We start from the raw sequence: 22,452 nt of genomic DNA, 5'->3' as shown, positions 1-22,452 counted from the left end.
TAAAATTAGGCAATGATAAGCCCAACATTAAAAAGAGAATCATCCCAACATTAAAAAGAGAATCAGCCCAATAGTAACTAGGTTAATTTCTTTCAATGACTAGTTTAGTTCATTTAGTGACTACGTCTACTTTTGTTAAAATTAGACCATCTCTTTTAATAATCTTTGTTTGGATATTGGGAAATGAGAGTGTGTGAGAGAGAAAGGGAAGGCGAGATGCGAGAAACCGTTATGGTGAAGGCGTGAAGTTTTATTGTTCAAGCAAGCGTAATTCCAGGCTTCCACCTTCCAGCGTGAAAATTGAAGATTTTTTTTCATGACTACTCATTTAAAACTTTAGAGGATTGTTGGGCTTCTTTCGAGCTTGAGTCCTAGGCCATTATCCCTCAAAACACTCCTTCGGACCGGACCTGTTTGTTTCAACTCTCAAGGTTTATATTCCACAATTTATTAAGTTTGTGAAAGTTCATCAAAAGCACTTAAAAAATAGGATTTTTTGTCAGAAAGTACCTTATATATATCACTTTTTGTGAAAAAGTACCTTATATAAAAAATGTTGTGAACAAGTACCTTTTACCAACTTTTTTGTTGTAACTTAGCACCTTTTGCCGGATTCTGAGCATTGACTAAAAATTCCGGCGTTGACCAGACCACGTGCGAAGCACGTGATCATTAACTGAACCAAAAAACCCCCCAAATTCCCCCAAAAAAACCCGATAAAACCCCAAACCCCATTTTCACCCAAATTTCCCCCCAAAATCCTTTTCTCTCTCTCCTTCTCTCTTCTGTGTTCTTCAATTGGCAATTAAATTTTCCCCAAATTACCATTCGCACTTACACTATCTAATTTCCATTATCACTTCTTCCTCCACTTTTTAATTTGGTGTTGTAGTTAGTACAGGAGAATTTTGCGAAAAATTAGGGTTTTTGGGAGAATTTGGGCAAGTCATCATGTCTTCTTCTTCTCAACATGAACGAAGGTGTAACTGTGGGATTAGAGCTGCAAAGAAGACTGCTTGGACTCATGACAACCCAGGAAGGAGTTTTTGGCTTGTAAGTTCTACAATTTCGAGACAGGGCACAAGGGGTGCAATTTTTTTGAGTGGATTGATAAAGAGCCATGTAATTGGCAAAAAGAAGTGACCAATGTACTTCTTGGTGAGAAACAGAGATTGGCAACTGAAATGAATGTGCTGAAGGCAAAATTTGTGTTTGTTGAACATGAAAAAAACAGGCTTGCTGATGAATTGGTGAAGGCAAAGAAGAAATGGATAAGGTGAAGAGGACTGTGGAAGCTCCACAACAAAACTTGGGGGTTGTTGTTATCATAGCATGTGTTTTTGCACTTGTTGTTAGCTTTATTGTTTCTAAGTTATTAGGTTAGGATAGGTTGTTGTTATAATAGCAATGTAATGGGATGGGGGAGAATGTAGTTTGATCTAAGGAATTGATGTACCAATGTTGTGATATTTGTCACATCTTCTATGATAAGTTAAGGTTTTGTTTGACTATCTTCTGTTTGTTTGAGTACATTGAACAACCATTCACAACAATTGACAAATACTAACTGATTGCAAACAAATAACTTATATTGCATCATTAACTAACTGTTTTAGCAAAATATGACCATACACTAGTAGAAAAACGACAATTTGCGTCCCCTGATGTGCGTCGCACTTAAACAGAAATGACGCAAAAACCCTATTTGCGTCGCACATGAAGAAGAGTGCGACGCACATCTAAGCTATCTGCGTCGCATCGTATTTGTTTGCGTTGCAAAAGACCAAATTGCGTCGGATCACATGGCCCATCCGACGCAGATTTTGGCCCATCCAAATATATAACCTAAAAAGTAACCGCGCCTCTTCATTTTCCCCTCTCTCCCTCGCGCCTCTTCCTCACAGTCTCTCAAACCCTAAAATTCCCCTCTCTCTCTCGCGCCTCTCTCCTCACAGTCTCTCAAACCCTAAAACTCTCTCTCTCTCCTCAAACTCTCTCTCTCTCTCCGGCCACTTCTTTACAGTCGACGAACTCAGTCAGATCTACGAATGCGTTCATCGTTCGTTTCAGATAACTCGTTTACATCTCGTTCACCATCTCTCTCTCCGACGGTTCGTTCACCATCTCATGCACCGACGGTTTGTTCTTTCTTTTTCGTTTCATTTCGTCACTAGTTTTCGAGAATCGGCGCGCACAACCTCTCTCTCTCTCTCCGACGCAGGAACGCAACCTCTCCGGCGAAGTTTTTGATGTGAAGTTCAACGAAAAACTCCTCGACATCTTTGTTCATCTCTAGATCTGCTCCATCTTCGTTCAAAGAAACGCTGACATCCATGGCGAAGCGAAATACGAATGGTTAGGGTTCTGATTTCAATTCTTTCTCGATTTTTGTAAAAATAATAAGTCTCTACTAATTTCATTTCGTCATAATCATAGTCGATGAATTACATCAGTTTAGTGCTCATCCTGAATTAGGATTTTGATTTTTTTTTATCTTTTCTCATTTCAGAGATTTCGGTATTTTGCTCGAGTATGAGACACGAGTAGCAATTGATAGCCCAAACAGGAAGAAGATATCAGATTATTTGTTGATTTCACAATAATCTGCTCGAGTATTGTTGTAATTGTGCTCGAGTATCTCTAGATCTGCTCCATCTTCTGTATTGTTGTAATTTTCTTTTTTAATTTTCAGTAATTTTCTCATCTTAAGTTTCTGTAAATCATGTATTGTTTTTAGTTTTTTTTTTCTGTAAACGGATGATTTGGATTTTAGTTTGGACACAACACAGATGAATTTTTGCAATACTATTAAGATTTTCATTCTGTTTTAGATCTGATGTTTGAAGGATGCAAAAATATTTTTTTTTTTAAAAAAAGACCTGATTTGCGTCGCACCTAATCACGGATGCGACGCAAATTCATTTTTTTTAAGCAAAAAATACTTGATTTGCGTCGCTCCAAGTGATTCATGCGACGCAAATCACTTAAAAATGGCTGCTGGGTTAGAAATGGGGGGCTGGCAAGATCCACTTGCGTCGTACCGTATACAGGTGCGACGCAAATAGCCCACCCATTTGCGTCGTTTTTTGTCCGACGCAGATAGTTTCCTAGTCATTTGCGTCGAGGGCTTTGGCGTCGCACCTGCGTCCGACGCAAATGGGCGCCTCACATCCGACGCAAATCGCCTTTTCTGTACTAGTGATAGCCTAACACAATAAGCATGTGTTTGTTCATTACAAACTTGAAATCAAAAGCCAAAAGAGATGTTCAGTACATTAATAGACTTAAAACATCAGCTACATTATGCTTGAATTGAAGTTTGCACCCATTGAAATGCATGAAGGACCAGCTGAACTGCTAGCTTGAGAAGAGAAATCATGCTGTTGTGGTTGATGTGGTCATGTGGATGCACTGGAGTTGCTGTTGCTTGTTCTTGTTGCTGAGTTGGAGCTGTTCTTTGCTTCTTGGCAGGTGGAGCAGATGGATCTTTCCTTGGCCTTCCAGTCTTGCCTTTTGGAGGTTCAACTGGTTTGGGTGGATTCTTACATGTGTTCTTGTAATGACCCAAACCACCACAATGACTACATGCATTTTTCTTTTTTGCCCTCACAACCAACAACTTTCCCCTCTCTTGGCCTTCACCTTGACCTTCACCTGGCTCTTTTATTTTTTCTTTAGCTTAGGCCTTCCTGGCATTTTTCTAAAGGTGGGGGTGCAGGTGGTTGTAAGTTAGTCTTGGGCCATTCATTCTGTCCAGGCATGGGGTGAAATGCAGGGGTATATGTCTTGGAATAGGTGGACACATGGTAAGCCTGATGCACATAGTCCTCAACATTGAGCCTTTGCCTCACAATACATGCCAAAGCATGATAACAGGGGATCCCCAACAAGTCCCATCTAAAACAGCCACATGTTTTTTTCTCTAAATTCACAACATATGACTCCCCAGTTGACAAGTGGTCCACCTCAAACTCCCATACATCTGCCTGAGCAACATCACAATTCCTAACCTGGTCAACAGCCATCTCAAGCATGTTCTCAACTGAAGGCATAATCACTCCCTTAAAGTTCTTTAGTCCATTTCTTTTTGCACTACACCTCTTCATTACATACCTTCTCATCCATTCCATCATGGATAATATAGGTTTTGTCCTAGCATCCCTAATAACAGCATTAAAACTCTCACAAGCATTGTTAAGAATCATACCAGACTTAGACCTAGTTGTGAAAGCATGCCTAGACCAATGGCAAGGTGGAATATCAACTAGGTACTTATGTGCATCAGTGGACAACAACTTAATGGAGGCCATCTCACACTCAAAATGCCACTGCCATTTGCAAAATAACAATAATCACTAACCTATATCATGAATCCAAATTAAATAAAGGCAATTAAAGCATGCACTAACCTTTGTAGATGCTCTTGCTGCTTTCCAAAATGATTGTCTGTATAACTCTCCTGGAAATTTTTGTTTGAAGTTAGCCCAAATGTGTCTACAGCAGAACCTCACCTCTGCATTTGGGACTACTTTGTTGAAAGCATCCACCAAGCCCTACCAAAATGAATTAGCAAAAGCAATTAGCAAAAGCAATTAGCAAAATGAATTCACAAAGCAATGTAAAGAGATTAAACTACCTTTTGCCTGTCAGACATGTATGTGATGTCAGAAGGTGTGCCCTCTCTAACCCATGTGACAGTATGTGCTACACTCTCAATATCCTTCACAAGAAGCTCCAGAAACCAGGCCCAAGTGTCTCCATTTTCCACTTCCACAATAGCCCAAGCCACTGGAAAAAGGTTGTTGTTCCCATCCTTGGCTACTGCAGTTAGACAAATGCCTGGGTATGGGCCTCTAAGGTGGCAACCATCCACCCCTATGATGGGCCTGCAACCTGCCATAAAGCCTTCCTTACAAGGCTGCAGGCAGATGTACAATCTCTGAAAGCAAGGGGTACCATCTTCAACCCCTGTCACCTTAACCACTGCTGTGGAACCAGGATTATGCAGCTTGATGGCCTCAGCATAGTCCCAAACCTTCCCATATTGCTCACTTGCATCCCCATGAATCTTCTTCATTGCTATTTGCCTAGCATAATAGCACTTGAAATACCCAAGCTGCACACCAGTCACCCTCCTTGCCCTTTTCATAAACTCAACCAACTTCCAAGATGGTGTATACCTCCACTCATCTAAGAACCTCTCAGTCAAGTACTGTGAGGTGACTTTGTTGTTCTCATGTTGCCTACCACATGTATGCTCTAACCTAATGCTCTTGATTTGGAATGTAGCCTCACCCTTCACTTGCTTGCAATGAACCTTAAAGTTGCACTTCTTCCCTTTACATGTGCACCTCACCCTTTTATTGTTCTTCCACTCACACTCACATCTATTGACACAATACACACTCACTCTCCTCTTATTGTTATGCAGAAAGTAGTAGTTGTAGCCCCTGTCAATGGCATGGTACCTTAGTGCCTTCCTAAAACAGTCACTGGAAGGAAACTTGAGTCCCAAAGTCAAGTTGATTTTCCCCTTGAAATCAACTACAGGGTTGAACACAGAGTAATTTCCCCCTAACTCCTCATCAGATTCACCTAAGCTAGCCACCTGATCATCATCATCATCATTCAGATCCTCTTCATCTAGCAATTGGATGTTCAAATCATCCTCCTCAACTGGCTCTCTTCCTAACAAACTACCTTCAACACCACCTAAGCTCCTTGTGACCCTCTCACTTATACCAAAATCAACATGTTCAGCAAATATGTCATCATCACTTTCATCTTCAAACTCACCCTCATTTAACACTACATCACTATCTTCCTCATCAGATTCCCATGAACCACCCTCATTTAAATCTTCACCCTCACCCAGATGTTCACTTTCACCCACTTGTTGACCCTCACCCAGTTGTTCACCCTCACCCACAACCTGACTTGCACCCACTTCCTGACCTTCACCAACTGAACCTACTGCCTGACCCTCAGCTTCCAAACCCTGTGGATAATAATTTCTCCACCTCCCTGACCTAGTGTTTATTCTAGATCTGATGTATGGCTGCTGTTTTTTTGTTTGTTTTGAGCTAGAAAGAGGTAAAGGTTGGGGCTTTTTTCTGTGTAGGGTTAGCAACTTTGGATGTGGGGACCACTTTCCCATCTTTTTGTGGACCCCCTGTTGACTGTGAAGGTCCTTTTGACTTTCCTTTAACTCTCCTATAAGTACCCTTCCCCTCATCACTACTCTCCCCCTCATCAGCATTTCTATCCCCTTCTTCACAATGAGTCACATACAAATAGTATGCTCCATTTGCCTCAGGAGCATTAAGAAACTCAGGGATATCACCATCATCCTTTATCTCCTTTCTTCCATTAAATAATGTACAACCCCTCCTCCTAAACCAAATCTGTCCAACATCTGTGAATTTTAATCCATTCTTAATCCAATCCACAAATTCAAAGTAACATACTTCCTCTACTCTACTGTGCAAGCTAATTCCATAAAAATTCCCAGGCCCAGGTTCATAAGTTGTTTTCTTCCTCTTCACATTCGTGACAAATCTTCCCCATAGTACAAATGAATGTTAACAGGTGCCATTAACTTATACCAAGGATAATTATATTACTCATTAAACCTGAATCAAAATAAACAAACATAAACCTAAGAATCTACCATTCAGCTTTTATTTTTAAATTGCAAACACCAAAAATTGAAATTATCAAAAAACTTACCTTGGCCTTTGAACTACTGTAAACCTGTCCTTTTTGTCTCGAATTTGTTGCTTTACAGGACCACCATCTTCTTTACCCATTGAAAAGGACAAGAAGAAGAAAGTAAGAAAGTGAGGATGAATAAGGAAAAAAAATTACAGACTTTTTTAGCAAAAAAAAACTTACTTTGTTAACCCTAAGTAACATTAAGTTCACCAACCACCCAATAACCTTTCCAATCAATATCTTCTGCAAGTTGCCTTCAATTCAATACCTGCATTCAATGATGATGCCGTTGCACAGAAGAGAGAAGGAGAGAGAGAAAAGGATTTTGGGGGGAAAATGGGTTTGGGGTTTTATCGGGTTTTTTTGGGGGAATTTGGGGGGTTTTTTGGTTCAGTTAATGATCACGTGCTTCGCACGTGGTCTGGTCAACGCCGGAATTTTTAGTCAATGCTCAGAATCCGGGAAAAGGTGCTAAGTTACAACAAAAAAGTTGGTAAAAGGTACTTGTTCACAACATTTTTTATATAAGGTACTTTTTCACAAAAAGTGATATTTATAAGGTACTTTCTGACAAAAAATCCTAAAAAATAGGATCCCCTCCTTTTCTTCCAAATTTCAAAGCTTCTAGCTAATCTATGTTGAATTAACCCTTGCGAGCTTTGATCCGGCGCATTTGCTTACTAATCACAAAAAGTTAATTGCTAAAATGCTTTGACTTTTGATGGTTTTGGAGTGTGGCAGAACATCTGTACATGTTACATCTAATCATGATTCATGGTGGAATAAAAAATCACTAATAATCGTTACCCTCATTGATTTCGAAGTTCATCTTCGTTGACTTTTATTTGTGCATAAAGTTGTACACTTGTACTTGTAGTCAAATAATTATAAAGTCTACCCCTCAAAAAAAAAAAAAAAAAAAATTAAAGTCCAACTTCCTCTCATGACTATTATGGGTGTTAGACACTCACAGTCTTCTAATTACACGTGTTTTATAGACTAAAACAACAAATCAATTGAGTAAAATTTGATTTGAAAATTTGTAAAATTAAAAGCTTTTTAAAAGTTCAATTTTGCGAAAAAAACCTTTAAAATCAGTCTTTGCAAAAAGGAACCACAAACTTAAGTTTTCTTGCAAGATAAAACCTATTCCCATTTTCCGGTGTGGTTTTTCTCAATTCCGACGTTGACCCTTCTATATTCTTCAACCCCCTATTTCCATTAATTGCAACACCACCCCTATGCATCTCAAAAACCACACTGGAAAAAGGGAATAGGTTTCATCTTACAAGAAAAGTTAAGTTTGTGGTTTGTATTTTGCAAACAATGTTTTAAATGGTTTTTTTCGCATGTAAAATTGAACTTTTAAAAGATTTTTTTTAGCAAATTTTCTAATTTTATATGATATTAAATATATGATAATTTCGACCCACATGAACCATGAACTTGAATTGATGTAAGTTGTTGACTTTTTTTTTAATCTGGAAAGTCACCAATTTCATGCGACTTGAATGAAATTTTAGACTCTCTTTAATGAAATATACATGAAGTCGCGTATAAACTGTTTCGTATTCGGACTGTAGACTTTTGAATCTATCTATCTAATTGGCTACTATTTTAAAAAAAAAAAATGTTTCGTACAAATTGAACAGCAGAAGAACAATTGTTTTTTACAATTTCTGTGAAAGATTATTTGCGATTATTTCATAGTTATTACTTATTACACGGACTATTGAAAAGTTTGCCGTAGTGAAAGAAATTGTAATTATTGAGAAATATTCATGTAAAGTCGGGAAGGCAAAGAGGGATTTCGTCACGTAAAATTCCAATCTTTTATTTCATTTGGGGAGTGAACTAAGCCACTCAGATCTTATCATTTAAAGGCTTAAAGCTATAGCTTTTTTTTTTTTTTGGATCCATATGAGCCACGAAGGCGGTACAAAGTACAAAGAAGGGAAGGGGGGATTCGAATCTGGGACATATCGTTCACAGCACCTCAATCTTACCCACTAGGCCAAGACATCCGCTTAAAGTTATAGCTGATGTTACAATACATGACAACCTCTCTTGAACCAAAGTGCATCTGTGAATGAGTTCATCTGTTCATGGTGGAGTAGCCCTTGAGCCCGAATCCACCCATAATTAGTCCTTTACCCAATAGGTAATGTTTCATTCCAATCCGAATAACCACATAAATCATGCTTGTTAACACCCTAATATAGACAAACATACTAAAATCGGTTCATTAACACATAAGATTGATTAGTAGGTGGTCACCTTTATTTGTAGAATGATATTGCAAGGTTCTAGAACCACTTGTCAACATTATCTTATTAGGCGTGATATGCATATTGATAGATACTCAACAATCAAAATGGTGACACACATCAGTAGATTAAACGAAAATAGTAAAAGCAACCAAAATCAAAGTTGTTATAACGGACGTGAAAAAGAAACAAATAATTGAATGTAAAATAATGAAAAAAAACAACAGATTTACGTGGTTCACCAATTTGGCTACGTCCACGGGCAAAGAGAGAATATTTTATTATGTGAGGAAAACCAGATTACAGAGAGAATTAGACTAAATTCATAGTCTAAAACAACTAGGTAAATAACCTATTTATACTCTGCGTCAAAAACGCATCAGCGCATAAAACGGGCCACCACCCGATCGGGCCGGGTGACATTCACCCGATCGGGTCGGGTGACATTTGCCCGATCGGGCGACAATTTACCAATCCCAGAATTGATACGGGCTTGATCAGGCGACGACCTTGCCCAGTCGTAAGTTCGGTGAGGCTCCCGATTGGGCGAACACGCCCGATAGCATCGGGCGACCTCCAAAAACAATTTTTGACAAAATCGTCTCGGGCCCAATCGGGTGGTTTCACCCGACCCGATTGGGCGGCACTACAAAAGCTCTTTTTGACGCATTTTGTGGAACACATTCAAGACACTATTCTTACAAAAGTGTTAAGATCAACTTATTATACAAATTAAATTTGAGAACTACGTCAAGACAAGACCTAAGGATCACGGATAACACAAATGACTATTAGGAAAATGAAATAGTTTTGAGAAATAACAAATAACAAAAAAGGAGATTTAGATTTTCCGTTAGTTGCATGGACTAAAGCTTCGAAATTTTGGTCTAGCGTCGTCTAGAAATAAATATTAGAAGCATAAACATATTGTGTTGGCTATTATGTTATTTATGTAGCAAGTGACACAAAAACTGTTCTACAAATTTTTTGTTTGTAATGATGTAAATCGAGCCTTATACATCGAAATTTGTAATAGGTAACTCGAAAAGCTTATACGTCATATTTTTATAATAGACAACTTTAATTAAAATTTAAAGGGTTGATTTAGAGAGATCTGATAAAATTAGAACGACACAGAGAAGATTAGTGTGACCCCAACACAAAAAAGGACACGCACAATCGAGAAATGGTCTAAATTTGTATGGATCAAGTTGACCTTGTTGGTTGGAGGCCCTCCTTCTATCCTCGTAACAAGGGTTTAATCTCTCCTGCCTCTTGTAAAATTGGATTTTCAAATTCTCTTTACTTAGACGGACTCTATATAATTATTTTTTTTAATAGTGAGCATGCATATCATAAAGAATTGCAACCCTGATTAGTGGCAACCTAACTACACATTTTCGACTTTTATAGATACAATAACATGCATATAATAATTATAGACTTACCTAACTTCAATTGGAAGCAACCTACTTACATATATCTTGATTGGTTTACGTCGGAGTACAAGATAGGGACAGCAGGATACAAACAAGTCCTGTAAATGAGGAGGAGTGATCGTCCTCTCGAAGTAATAATACCTTTACAACATGTTAAGATAATATAGCGGACAAAAATTGTGGTGAAATCATTGCTTATTTCATCACTCATAGATTCCTCAATCAAACATTAATTTTCTTATTAATCTTATACCCATTAGTGCTTAGCTACACAATGATAGGAAAATTACATTGACCTAAGCATCACACACACATAGTTAAGTCAAACTGCCAACTTTATAGTTATTAAACTCCCTTTGGCACCTCAATCTTTTTGACATTCTAGGAATATCCTTATTTACTTGATTATTATGAATCAATCCATCGGAGCTAAGTTTAATCTATACTAATATATTAAAAAGCGTGCGTAACAACGTCGATGCGCCACGTGGCACCCTCCTCTTGCCACAAAATTTCGCCACGTATCTATTAACCAACAAAGTCAAGTGGTCATTATTTTAAAAATAAATATGCTAAAGCTTGGGCTCGAACCCCTGACCTTATGTAAGGGTTTTCAAAGAATCACCATCTCATCTAACTTCTCTTAGTGATCCATGTTTCCACAGTTAATGTTATTAAACATATCCCTTGCATCCTTAAAAATAAATAAATTTGCATGTTCATTAAAATTAATTATGTATGCATTGTACCATTTGAAGAGCAATGTACAATAAAAAATTTTAGAAATTGTGTAGTATAGGGTTTGATCCCAAGACCTTCATGAATTTAAAATCCATTTTCTTGTAGGACACGAGTCTAATTGTGCATAATGCGGTCCAAATCCAATCTATTAAAATCTTTACTTGTGGTAAATTGTGCTCAATGTGTCAATTAATAAAGTAAACTTTAATAAACAAAAACAACTAATAGGATCACAACAAAGTAATATAAAGATTTCAAATAGGCACTATATTTGGAACACCCAAAATGAATACAAGCACTATGTTTTGAGAAAGAGGGAGTAATATTTTAAGAAACTTTTCTAATGTCGTTCTTAAATACCAGAATTTCAAAAGCATACTTCTCCAAAAAGCAAAGATTTAAACTTACTATTCCGGATTCTCGTAACACTATTCGTTTAACATTGAAGATGATATAAAGCATTGATACATAATTTACGCTTAGATATACATGCATACAACACACAACAGATATAATGGATTGCACATAATAAACTTGTATATTTGGTCGAGGTAATACACCGATTCTGGTTTTATATCGCTTCAATTCAATAGTACTTTATTTTGGTTAGTAGAAATTTTGACAAGTTCGGGGAAGGAAAATAAAAGAGATCATGTCGATAAAATTGATCCTTGAATTTTATGAAGTAATATTTATAGATGTGAAATTTGCTAACATAATTATTTTGCTAAACTTGAAGCATGCATCCTTTCATACTAAATTTATTCATTTAATGTTTTATAATTAATTAGTTTACTTCAAGTAATACTTATAATACTGATCTAATAGGCTACATGGATCACACAACTACATCTTTTAGTAATTAAAAAGGTTTTAGATGGAGTTTTTCATTTCCTGATTATTAAATGGGTTAGTTTTTTATCGACAAAATCATAAACCCGACTCAACTCGATATGTTTACTAGCCATATGATATACTGTTTGAACACAGGGTAACACTCAAGAAAGGGGGGTTTGAATTGAGTGACGAAATTTAATCGATTTTCGCAAAATCTTGGTTATGGCACAGTGCCAGGCACTGTGCAAATCGCTCGTAAATCTCTGATTCGTATTTTGCGAAAATTAAATCGTAACAAAATGTGAAATTGAAGATCAAACACAAGATATAACGTGGTTCAATCTCCTCTGAGATCTACGTCCACACAAACCAAACTCTTTTATTATTTGAATCCTAAATATCAAACCCTTGATACAATAAGATTCCCCCACTACTAACCATAGTTGTGCTCCCCAAGACTTAACTCTAAGTGTTGCCACTCTCTATAATGATGAAATTACAGAAAGAAAAGATCCTCAAAAGTGTGCTTCTTATTCAAACAAATTAGAGGACAATCACAAACGTTATTTAGTTTCCCTCACCTGACTAGAACTGTACTATGCTTTGTGCCTTAGAACTCTTTTCAGCTCTTAAAATCTCCGATACTAGTAGAGAAATGACGATTTGCGTCAGACCTGGGACCCCTATTTGCGTCGGACTTGGGTCCGACGGCATAGGTCTCGACGCAGATGACCTATAATTGATCTGCGTCGTATGCGAAAACGATGCAGATCTTTTATCTATTTGCGTCGCACGTTGTACTCGGTGCGACGCAGATGGCTCTCCCCAACCCCACAAAGTAGCCTGGATAGAAGGGGAATTTGCGTCACACATAGCACATGGTGCGACGCAAATCATGCATCTGCGTCACATAATCTTCAGCTATATGTGCGACGCAAATCAAGCACAATTTAACTATAAAAAAAATAAATTTGCGTCGCATAATCCCTTAGGTGGGACGCAAATTGGCAATTTATATATGAAAAAAAATAATCAAAGAATCCACAATAATCCAACAATAATCCACAATAATCCAGACTTCAATCAAACCTAGACTTTAATCAAATCTTCGTTCCATTGTTGCGTCAATTTTACAACTTGTATACAAACTCATTCTTTCTCAATATATCAAAGATTAAGAATATAATTAAGAATAAAATTACAAAATTCTTGAATTTCTAGAATTTCCCGAATAATAATAAAATTAATTATAAAATCACAAAAATTCATAAAAGAAACAAAGTGAGCTTGAATCCATGCCTTCTTATAAGATGTCGACCATATCCTTGAGCTTGAATAGTTGTGGGTTCAACAAATCCAACAAATTACATAATCTGGGTTGGATACGAACATTAATTAAAATAATCTGGGTGGATGCGAACATAATCTGAAACAGGAGTTACAGCAAAAAAATTAACATAGGAAAAAAAATCAAAATTATTCTAATTTAAGCAAATTTTTCCGAAAAGTGATACGAACTCTTTTTTCAATGAGATTTCGTCAATGGAGTCATCGAAAAAAAGAATAGGTGAGGAAAGAGGGAGGAATTGAGGGTGAAAACGGGAGAGAAAGAGATCTGAGTTTTACCTGAGAAGCCGATTTCACTCGATTCTCTTCATTCGAATTTGGCAAGATACAAACTCTTTTCGATGAGATTTCACTCGATTCTCTTAGTTCGATTTTGGCGAGATCTTCAATTTCTAGGATCTGTTTTAGCCTCGGTCGATTTGCGTTCAGATATGGTTGAAGATAATCGAGATCTTTAGGTTAGAGGGTGAGAAGGAGAGAGAGTAGGGAGAGATGGTAGGTTAGAAAGTAGCGCCGCTTAGAGAGATAGAGAGAGAGTAGGGAAGTTTTAGGTTAGAGGGTGAGAAGGAGTTTTAGGTTAGAGGGTGAGAGGAGTTGGCGTGTTAAAATTTTTAAGTGTGTTGTGGGCTGTGGGCTTGCGTCGGATGGGCCAAGGGGTCCGATGCAATTTAGTATTTTTCAACGCACCAAAGGATAGTGCGACGCAGATAGTGTGAATTTTTTTTATCAAAGAGGAGACGATCTGCGTCGTATGCTCCAGGTGGTCCGATGCACATTGAGCTTTTGCAACGCACTTGAGGCACGTGCGACGCATATAACTCATACTGATGCTCATGTACCCATGTTGTGTGTCACACTCCTCCGATCCTTGCATGCGACGCAAATTACGTTATTGCGTTGTTTTGCCTTTCATGCGACGCAAATGGGGCGACGCAAATGGTCCTTTTTCTGCTAGTGCGATTTTTTTTCTCTGTGAAAACGTGAGTTATGAAACTAATTTTCAATCCCTTTTATAGCATATATTTCGATTGAAAATCCTTCTCTAAGTTATGATTATCTTTTACTCCTAAGATTAAGGGATAAAACCTTTTCTTTTAAGAAAACAAACTTTATCTATTCATCTTTATCCTTATTTCAAAAAGATAAGTTTTCTTTAAATCAATGTTTATCCATAATCTTGATAACCAATTTGATTTCCTTTTTATCTCATATTCCTCATTTATTTCGAAATCCTTTTTTTATCAAAATAGTTTATCACAAACTAGTTTTCCTTTTTTCTTTTTCTTAAAAATCCTTTTGCTTTCGAAATTCTTTTATAAAATATTTTTTCTTAAAATCGATATTTACAAAATATTTTTAAACTCGGTTTTTCTAAAGTCCTTTTTTTTAAAAATCTGTTTTTATAAAATCCTTTTTTAAAAACATTTTCTTTAATATCTTAATTTCAAAACTAAGATTCCCTTTTATATAGATATATGAAATTAATATGCTTACCTATTTTCTTAACTCTAAGAAAATAAATAACCATTCTAATTTCACATTTCTAATTTTAGCACAAAGTTTAGCACAAGGTTCCAATACTTTACATTATATAATTAAGAGTATAACAAAATCTAAGCTTCCATATCTTCAAGTTCTTCACTGTTTCACGAACGTCTAGCCTTCATGGCTTTCTAAGATCACTGATACACTCATACAAGTTATGGCACAATTCGTTTATCAATAAAATAACATGTGTTTATCATCATCAAAATAACATTGACTTAGAGTCATAACATATACATACAGGACAAAGATATACATTGCAGACAAATTTAAAACTATGAAACATTACATTACAATTATCATATAAGTTACTTTTAATCAAAGGCTTAAAGGTCTAGAAGTAGATAATATATGTGTCCTCAAAGGATAAATTATTCATGCTTCAACATGTCTTCCTCCTCCTAAGAAACTCAAGAACTGATTGAGTGGTGCAATAAGAAATAGCTTGCACAGTGACCATAGGATTTACCCCCAACGCTGTTGGGAAAACACTAGAATCTGCCAAATAAAGTCCCTCCACTTCCCAACTTTCTCCCCTTTGGTTCACCACTGAGGTCCTAGGGTTGATCCCCATTCTACAACTACCCATTTGGTGGGCAGAGGCGATGGGCATAGACAGACCTTGTATCGCTTTCGAACTCTCTTTCTTGACGAACTTCTCAAACTCATGAAAACTAGCTTTCTTTACATTAATGCTTGATCCACTATAATGGTGAGTGCCAATCTCTTCAGCCCCTGCAGCTGCTAGTATCCTTAACATCTTCTCAATTCCTTTTTGTAGATTAGCTTCATCTATTGGGTGCATCTTGTATTTAATGTCAAAAGGAGAAGTAGATATGACTCCTGATCCCATATCACGAGCAAGCGCAAACATGTGTGATGTTCGAGAAAATTTAGTCATTCTATGCTTAATGTTTAAGCCTGAGGTCCATGGCATCATGGCAGAGAATAAACCTGGGTGTAATGATGGTGTTTGGATCACTGTTCCATACCCTGAATCGTTAAAATCTGCTACCACAGTAGACATGGTGGTCATGATACCACCCTCGTAACTCTTTTTCTGCTTTTCCGGCCATACTTGATCACCTTGGTTGTCCGACAACAAAGATGATAGTGGTTCTGAATCGGGGAAGTATCCCCAAGCCATAACTACAGGGTGAAGGTGTAAATTTTTTCCTATATTTTTGTTGTTTAGTCCGCTTCTTCTTAACAATGCTGGTGTATTGAGTGCACCACAAGCTATGATTGTTGCCTTCGCCTCTACAATAACACATGATGATTGACGATCATTACTACTTGTAATGTCGAACATTACTCCTTTAGCTGTGTCTCGATTCCTCCCTTTTTGCCTTCCATACAACACTTTTGCAACTTCACACCCTGTTAGTATAGCTCCATTTCCTGAATTTACTACATCTTTAAGCCAAGTCTCACAAGTGCTTTTCTTCTTTCCATCCTTGCACCCAAGGCAACACCAACCACAATTATGATTCTTCGGTGCATTTTGAGGAATGTTCACAACAGGATATCCTAACTCTAAACAACCCTTTCTAAGCACTGCATTATTGAATCCTTCATCACTTACATCTATATCACTTTGCACCTCCATCTTTTCACAAACCACATCAAGAGCCTCTTTATATAAAGGACTATCGAAAATCTCAAGTTCATGCACATCAGCCCATTCTTTAATTACGTGTGGTGGTGTTCGTATTGAGGCTGACCAATTTATAGTTGATCCACCTCCAACTGTTGATCCTGCCAATATATTCACACCTAAGTCCTTAGTTGATAATAACCCTGCACCTTCATACATTTGATCTAAAGTAGGACCCTCTAAGAGAGAAAGATTTGTCCTTGCATAGTAATCTCCTTTATCAATAACAAGAACTTTGTAGCCTAATGAAGCTAAAACACCTGCAGCAACGCCGCCACCACTGCCAGAACCTACCACAACAACATCACATTTGATGGTAATCACTTGCATTTGACAATCTTTCTTTTTGCGGTTGATTGAGACTTGGAAGTTGGAGTGCTTAAGAGACTCAATGAGTATTTCTTGTGTACACTTTACATTAATAATGCCTTTGTATAATGGGCCACAAAGATCTTCTTTAGGTTGATTATGTAGGGATTTGGGTGTGAGGTATGCTGATTGTTTGTTTGATTCACTGGCTTTTTTGGATATGAAGTATGGGTCCGGTCCACAATATCCTATTGCTTCCCATATTGGATTATAATCTTCATTGTCGTCGACCTGACAATATTTAAGCATGAAACACCCATAGGACACAAGTAAGTAACCTCTTAAAATATAAAAATCAATAGTGATGTATATAATTTTGCATTCATCTTGTATTAGTGATTAGCTAGTTACCAGAATTTACTGTTATCTAGAGTATCCCAGCATGTTGCCAACTGCCATTAAGTGTGATGTTAAGTTTGGTGCCTTTTAAAGGCTTCCGATTATGTTTTCACAGGCCCGGGGCATCCGTCGCGAATTACGACCAGGCAGATGTTGCCCGATTGGGCCCGAGAAAGTCAGCAGGTTTGGAGAAATTGACCGCCGGATTGGGCGGCTTAGCTTTTACACAATTTCGACTTTTTCTGGTTGAGTTATCTTTTAGGGTTTTGTAAGGGTTCCTTATTTTATAAAAGGGTTTCGTGATGTTCATTATTTAACATAAAACTTTTAGCCTCTAGTATTTTTAGGACTCCTTGTAATTATCTCTTTGTTTTTTTTCCATCATAGTGAAGAAGCTCTCAATTCCCCCACCTGTGGACGTATGTCTATTTTGACTGAACCACGTAAATCCTTGTATTCTTTCAGTTTATCTTCTTTATTATTTTTCTTATCCTTTTTATTTTATTGATTTGTTCCGCATTAACCAAACTACAACACCCCATTTCCTAACATGTGATACAATATTCCACACCTTTTGATATTAGAAAATTAAGCTTCTCTTAAGAGAAGATCTCAAGAATATAAACTCAAGGAGGCATATGATATAGAGAACTTCAGGAACCTAATTTAATTTCACCATCCTTGAGTAAGTCAAAGAGAAAAAACATGTTAGTTTGGTCTACTCTTGTTCTAATACTTGTGTTTGTAAGTGTCTGCGTTCAAGTCAAGCATACGCCAAGACTAGCAAGTAGTACTAGTATTAGTGGGTCATAAGTGTATTTGTTTCTTGTTATGTAAATATTTCCGATCATGAAGATTTTTACTATGTAAACGTTTTGAGAATGAGAAAAAGGCGCACTTAAAAGAAACAAAAAAAAAAAAAAGAATAGAATGAGGGAAAGATATACCTGAGTAAAGTAGACTACTGAAATGAGGCGTTTCATGCCAAAAAAGATCATTCGAACTAGATAGAACCAACTGGTACGCCAAGAGAGAACTAGTTGTTGGCGTTTTTCAAGAGACATCTCTGAGCACTTGAGGAGAAATGGGTAACGAGGAGATAAATTGGGTAATCCTCCACCCAATAAGCCCAATACAAATGTTCCTAACCTCGTGGCCAACAAAACCAGTATAATTCTCCCCAATAACACATGTTGCCGAAGTCTCTGGCTTATCATCCTACCTACCTTCATGTCATACCCAAAAATTTTAAAGATGGATAATTGTTAGCCACATCAATAAATTTATGATTCGTCAAACCAAATAGCTCCATCTTCGTCCCTTTATAATGTTTCTGCTCTTTTGATCCTCAACTTTAACAATTATTTGTAATTAACAGTAACACATACAAAAATAGTTTTATTCGTGCCCCTATAAATATCAATTTTAAGAGATTAATGATTAAAGTTTCGTGTTAGGAAACCAAAATATGTAGGCTAAAAAATCACAACTACTCCCTCTATTTCAAAATATAGTTCCCATTTTTATTTTAGGTGTCTCAAAATATAGTTCTCGTTTCTATATTAGTTTCACATTTTTTTTTTTTGTAATTTTTCTAGAAAAATCGTGTCCCCATCATTTATTTGCTTCTTGAATTTTGTTTTTTGCTTTGTTTATTCAACCCAAGTGTTACATACAATTATTCTTCATTCCCTCTCCTAAAATCATCTTTTCTCATGCAACAATTATTTAAATAAACAAAAAATCTTTACTACCTCTCTTAGATTCTACTTACCTTAATTCCCGTGAAAAAATAGAAGTGTGAACTATATTTTGGGACGGAGGGAGTATTGTTTTTTAATTTATCTTCTACCATACGATGTTGTACACTATTTATATGTTTCACTTTGACTATTTTATATTATTTTTATATAGAAAATGGTATAATCATTTGCGATTTTGTTAGATCCATCTCAATATATATTTTAAAAATATTAATGATCTTTACTTATACAAATTTAAAATTAAAGATATCGCAAATCAGAAATGGTAGAGAAAAAGGAAGATAGTATATTTTTTGGTAGCGGTTTCAACTTTTAACAGGTAAATTTTCTCTTAAGAATTGAAAAATGTTTATTACTTATGTTTGAGATTTTGAGAATTATCTCTAATTATACATTAGTGGAACTTTTACAAAGTTAATATTTGAGATTATTCTCACATTGAGACGAACTTATCGATTATGTTTATTACTTATGTAATAGTAAAAAAAAAGCTTTTGAAAGTTGGTTTCTTTTTTTTTTTTTTGAAAGAGAAATTTCATTAATTGAAGGTCAAACGGCATCTACAATAGGTATTAAAGTAAAACAAGATACAATCAAACAAGACTAAATCAAATTCGTCTTCGAAGAAACTACAATGAACCAGATCGAACAATACATCACAACCCTCTTGTATTTGTTGAATCAAGCAGCTATTGATGAGGAAGTCCATCATTCTGATATAGCTTGGGAAGAACATTCTTGATCGAGTCAGGTTGACCGCATCCGAGATTCCAATACCTTCATGTTGAGTCTCGAACTTCGACCAATGAGAATACTTTCTCATACCTAAAAACAAAAGAACCATACTCACAACTCCCATAAGGGAGAAGGAGATTTCCAAAACAGAAACTAAAAACCCCATAACAGGGTTTGAGAAAATCTCATAAGAATGGATTAATTTATTGAACAAAACAAGAAAATGAATTAAAAACTGGAAATAAAAGGGGAAAAGGGGCTTACTATGGATGAAAACATCCATGGCAGCCCCTAATTGATGAATAAAGGGTAAGGGAGGCTAGGGTTTTTTTTTGAAAGTTGGTTGATAAATAGTTTTCAAATGCCAAATAGTGCAAACACAAAAATTACACGAAGTAAAACTATGTTTTTTACTTTGGCACTGACCAGCGACGCCCCCTTCCTATGTGTCTTTGTATTGGGTTTTTTTCGTTTGTTTTAGGTGGAATGTATGAGCTCCTAAAACTCCTTTTAGATTTGTTTGTCTATTTTAGTTTAGGTTGTATGAGCATTAAGTTGTACTTCTTTTTTTAATTAATGTACGATTTCTCGTTGTAAAAAAAAAAAAAAAAAAAGATAAACAAGAGAAGGAAACATTCAACAATGAAATGATTTAATGGTACCTACATGCTCCGGAGTCCCATTCATGGAAGCTGACGTCCTGTAAAACCGGACGACCGACTCATCGGTTGTAGACTCCGGCGGATCAACGGCAGGTAAGAGGGTATCACAAAGAGCAGTTAGAGATTCCATCTCCCAAGAAGACAATTTATTTGTATAAGTTTGCTTCTCGCTTTCCATCAAAAGCCTTTCCGTGTCAATGCTTTCTGAGTTCATCACCAAATCCTCTTTCTCTATATTGGGATGTTGGCGATGGCTAATACCATCATTGCACTCCATAGTAATTTTACTCTGTTTTTATTGAGTACAACAATGAAACCTGGAGTAATGTATGTGTATTAGAAGGAAATCGTTTATACTGTCACTAGGTTTGTTGTATATATAGACTATAGTACGAAAGTTTCCTTAATTATGTCACTTGTGTGGTGCTCATATCATAATAGCTTGATCATGGCAAAGTTAGCAAAAGTTTTCAGTAGCGTTGAGAAATGAGAACTAACCAATAACCATAAGTTTTACCTTTGAAATAACTATCGCACGATTCTTGTGGTTGTATTTTCGGCTTCCAAATACTTGGCGCATCCACTGGCCAGTGGCCTCAACTAACTACATATACTTTCGTGACCCAACCAACAAATCTATGGTATTTAGTAATGTGTACAAGAAAGAAATATTTTGGGAGTGATACTTGATAATTTGTGAACTTCAGATCACATATGACTAAAAATGTAGAGAGAGAAAGAGAGAAAGAGAGAAAGAGAGAAAGAATTCAGAGAATTTCGGTGTATTATTTCAGTATGAATTAATTATTACATGAATGAGGAAGAGAGGTATATACAATGTATTGTAATAGAAGCCTACTCAAACTGTCTGTATAACAGACTAACAAACAAACTAACAGAATTAGTTATGTATATGCTGAGCTGGAGGAGTGTATACTTCAATACCCCCCTCAAGTTGGGAGGAGGTGGAGAAGAATGATCAACCAAGCCCAACTTGGACAATAAGAGCCTGAACTGGGGAGAGGAGAGGGACTTGCAGGTGAAGACATCTGCCAGTTGAGAAGTAGTAGGTAAGTATGAAAGTTGAAGGAGACCTTCTAAGACCTTGTCACGTGTGAAGTGACAATCAATGTCAATGTGTTTGGTTCGTTCATGGAAGACAGGGTTGCGGGCAATATGAAGAGCACTTTGGTTGTCACAGTGAAGAGTGATAGGCTGGAGTTTAGAGACACCTAGTTCATCCAAGAGGCGAACCACCCAAGTAATTCAGCAGCAGCTGAAGCCATGGCTCGATATTCAGCTTCAGAAGATGATTTGCTAATTGTACTTTGCTTCTTAGATTTCCATGAAATAGGAGATGAACCAAACAACAGAACATAGCCAGTGATGGACTTTCGGGAATCAAGGCAGGCTGCCCAATCAAAGTCTGAGTAAGCTTGGAGAGTGAGATTGTCACGACCAGCCAGTAGGATACCTTGGCCTTGTGTACAATTAACATATCTCAATGTGTGTAACAAAGCAGCCATGTGAGAAGATCTGGGGGCTTGCACATATTGGCTTAGTAAAAGCTAAATCAGGTAGAGTGTTGGTGAGAAAGTTTAGCTTACCAACAAGAGACCTATAATGCTCAGTATTATAGAGGAGAGTGCCATTAGTGGCTTGAAGTTTCAGAGTAGTAGGAAGTGGAGTAAGGGCCTTCTTGGACAAATCAAGATCACAAGAAGCTAAGAGTTCCCTGGTGAACTTCTTCTGGCTGAGAATAAGACCCTCAGGTACATAATTAACCCACCTCAATACCCAGAAAATAGTGGAGGATACCTAGATCTTTAATGCTGAAGGCAGTGTGAAGGTGATGTTTCAATGCTGTGAGAGAAGTAGAATCAGTGCTAGTGAGCAATATGTCATCTACATAAACAACTGTTATGGCAATAAGATGATCTAGTTTCTTGATGAAAAGACTGTAGTCATTCTTGGATTCTATAAATCCTTGAGCAGTGAGAGCCTCCACAAGCTTAGCAAACCACTGCCTAGAAGCTT

At 36.8% G+C, this 22,452-nt stretch overlaps 1 protein-coding gene and 1 non-coding gene across 4 annotated transcripts; one reads left to right on the top strand and one right to left on the bottom strand.

Annotated features, from left to right (window-relative positions):
- Nucleotides 1-10,080: 10,080 nt before the first annotated feature.
- Nucleotides 10,081-10,182, top strand: LOC125498119 (U6 spliceosomal RNA). The gene has a single exon (XR_007274885.1). It is a non-coding gene; the product is annotated as a U6 spliceosomal RNA (small nuclear RNA).
- Nucleotides 10,183-14,947: 4,765 nt separating this feature from the next.
- LOC104892457 (long-chain-alcohol oxidase FAO4A) lies at nucleotides 14,948-21,077 on the bottom strand. 3 transcript variants are annotated; one of them, XM_010678398.3, is made up of 4 exons: nucleotides 20,933-21,077; nucleotides 20,420-20,732; nucleotides 18,203-18,481; nucleotides 14,948-17,147 (listed from the first exon to the last, which is right to left on the bottom strand). In XM_010678398.3, exons 2-4 carry the CDS (start codon nucleotides 20,690-20,692, stop codon nucleotides 15,273-15,275), a joined length of 2,427 nt encoding a protein of 808 aa, XP_010676700.1. In that variant the 5' UTR covers nucleotides 20,693-20,732; nucleotides 20,933-21,077; the 3' UTR covers nucleotides 14,948-15,272. The 3 variants fall into 3 exon arrangements, with proteins under 3 accessions (XP_010676700.1, XP_057250907.1, XP_057250908.1); XM_057394924.1 differs by lacking the exon at nucleotides 20,933-21,077 and having other exon boundaries at nucleotides 18,203-19,906; nucleotides 20,420-20,558; XM_057394925.1 differs by lacking the exon at nucleotides 20,933-21,077 and having other exon boundaries at nucleotides 18,203-19,843; nucleotides 20,420-20,553.
- Between the last annotated feature and the right edge of the window lie 1,375 nt (nucleotides 21,078-22,452).

Source organism: Beta vulgaris, chromosome 5 (assembly GCF_026745355.1).
Source record: "Beta vulgaris subsp. vulgaris cultivar EL10 chromosome 5, EL10.2, whole genome shotgun sequence".
In the NCBI taxonomy this organism is placed as follows: domain Eukaryota; kingdom Viridiplantae; phylum Streptophyta; class Magnoliopsida; order Caryophyllales; family Amaranthaceae; genus Beta; species Beta vulgaris.
Note: the sequence above shows the minus strand (reverse complement) of the source record. Positions and strands in the feature narration are given on the sequence as shown.